The sequence below is a fragment of the Mesitornis unicolor genome, unplaced genomic scaffold (genome assembly GCF_000695765.1).
Source record: "Mesitornis unicolor isolate BGI_N332 unplaced genomic scaffold, ASM69576v1 scaffold37698, whole genome shotgun sequence".
Lineage (NCBI taxonomy): Eukaryota > Metazoa > Chordata > Aves > Mesitornithiformes > Mesitornithidae > Mesitornis > Mesitornis unicolor.
Window position 1 is genome coordinate 13,116 of NW_010204545.1, and position 2,470 is coordinate 15,585.

At 39.4% G+C, this 2,470-nt stretch overlaps 1 protein-coding gene across 1 annotated transcript in view; it reads left to right on the forward strand.

Annotated features, from left to right (window-relative positions):
- LOC104545860 (ubiquitin carboxyl-terminal hydrolase 14) overlaps positions 1-2,184 on the forward strand; it is a gene marked incomplete at both ends in the record, with an annotated part of 13,069 nt that extends 10,885 nt beyond the window's left edge. The window contains 3 exons of the mRNA XM_010191094.1: positions 390-504; positions 1,718-1,783; positions 2,092-2,184. Coding sequence (XP_010189396.1) covers positions 390-504; positions 1,718-1,783; positions 2,092-2,184 — 274 coding nt within the window. The remainder of the gene's footprint in view (positions 1-389; positions 505-1,717; positions 1,784-2,091) is intronic.
- Positions 2,185-2,470: the final 286 nt, after the last annotated feature.

Consider the following 2,470-nt stretch of genomic DNA (forward strand, 5'->3'; position numbering starts at 1 on the left):
TTATTAATTGTGAACAACAGTGGAGCATAATGTTGCAGGAGGGCTTGAAAACCTGGTCCCAGCAGCCTGTTAGTATGATCTGTGTCCTGGGGGTGGTGGGGAGAAGAAAGAACAAAGCAGGGCCTCACAAGCTTAAACAGCGATTTAAAATTTAGTTTACTATTTGGTAGCTGTAGGCCTCAGCTGCCACTCTTCATTAGACACGAAGGAACAGGTTGGTTAGAAGGAAGAGCTGTTTCAAACCTTCCTTTTTATACTACGAGAAGTAAAAGTACTATTGAAGCACAAGCACAGGATTATCTTCAGTTCTCGTGCTGTTCAATGTGTCGTTTGCACTAGAGCAGTAGTTCAGCTCTTGGTGCATGGTGGTTTTCCTTAATTTTGTGAAGCATGAAATGTACAGAAGCTGAAGAAGAGGAAGTAACTAAGGGAAAGGAGAATCTGCTTCAGCTAAGCTGCTTTATCAACCAAGAAGTGAAATATCTGTTTACAGGACTAAAATTGGTAAGCCATGACAACTGTTTTTTTATTGACTTGAATATCTAGATGACTTGTGTTTTCTGTGACGTGGAAGTGACATCTGCTGTCCAAGATTTAGAAAGCCCCAAGGGTTTTTTTTTGTGTTCAATGGGAAGATGGCAGTGAAAGTGAATTGCATGTTAATGTAAAGCAGACTTCAGAAGAGCGTTTTCTTGACTCTGAAGAGGAAGCTGTAAACGGTTTCCAGAAAGTCCGAAAGTAAATTTTAAACTAGGGTGGTATTTTGGTTGCTAAGAAACCAAACTGATGATAGAACAATTCAACTTAATTTTGCAGATTTTGAAGTGGGTATTATCTTCCATGACACAACATCATCTGTAAACTGTGTATTTAAGTAGGGCTTCTTAAAGTGGTCTGTGCTTTTTGTAGATATATATTTCTAAGTTTTTAGGGTTTTTGGAGAATCTGAAGGAGCAACGAGAGGAGCTACTACAAAATCTGTGTAGTAACTGCTCTTGCAGAGTATTTGTGTAAGAGCAGGGATGGAAGCAGTCATCTGCTTTGTACAGGACTGGACCAAGCTGCGTGGTTCTCAGATAATCTTTGTATTTGCTTTTTCTGACAGAATTTAGAAGGAAAAGTAAGATAAAATAGTTAATGCTCACAAAGTAAAAAGATTATGAAACAAACCTCACTTTCAAAAAGGTCGTCTAGAATTCTTACGCTGGATTGCCCATAGCAAGAGAGTCACAACACTGACAGCCGGGTCAGTCTTTTTCCCAGAATTTGGAAAGGTCCGTGAAGCAGGGTGTCACCACCTGTCTCCTTCTGTGCAGCTCTGTCTGCTTTAGACTGGGAGCTGAAAAAATGTGCAAATATTCCCATCACAAGAGATTTCGAACGTTCTTCAGTTGTGTCCCAAGCGTGACACGACACACGCGTCACCACATCCAGGTAGTTAACTTGCAAGTTCTACTCCTGTCAAATAAAACTTGTCTGTAGAGAGGAACTTGGTGTTGTCAGGGCTTAGGAGTGAGGCTGGAGCTGAACAAATGAATGGGCACCGTGTTTCTGCCAAGCAGTTTCAAAATTCTGTGTATCGTCGTAATGGCCGATAGCAAGAGAAGAGATTGGCAGGACAGGGTTTAGTGTGTGGTTTGTTTATCCGTGCTCTGCTTTTCTTTAAGCTGTGTTGTACAATGAACACTGTGTGCTACTGCCTTGTTGTTTTTAACAGCGTCTCCAAGAAGAAATCACCAAACTCTCTCCAACACTGCAGAGGGATGCACTCTATATCAAATCTGTGAGTAGTACTTCTTTTACCTGTTGCCAGTTTTCTGGCCCAAAACACAAAGTTTTTGCTGGAACAGCATGTGATTTATGTTTATAAAGCATCTGAGTATCTACTACCAAGAAATTTTAAGACCAGTTGAAAATTACCTCTTCGAGTACACGATTACACAGAGCTTCAAACTATGAGGCCTTCTTATATTCTCATGTTGTTGTGTACAAATATGTTCCCAGAATAGCCTGTAATTTAGGATGAGCAGTGTTTAAGGTGTAAAAGATCTGTGACTATCTAAATAATAGCTTTTTCTATTTTTTTTATAGTCTAAAATTAGTCGCTTGCCAGCATACCTGACTATTCAGATGGTTAGATTTTTTTACAAAGAGAAAGAATCTGTGAATGCCAAAGTTCTTAAGGTGAGTAAGTTTTCTGCATATTGAAGTTTAATTCCTCTTTATGCTTCTCTGTGTTTTTATTATAGGTAGACAACTAATACCTGAAGGCTGTTTACTAAACTATTTGCTTTTAAATTGCATTTAAAAAAATTAACAGTGCAGTTTCTTTGCTTAAGTACAGAGTAGCTTTGTTCCCAGTTGTGGTGATGTGTGTCAAACTGTGCTACCAAAATAGTCTGGGGGAGGAGCTAAGGGACAGAAGTGAATTTGCTCCAGTACAGAATCACAGAATCACAGAATGTTAGGG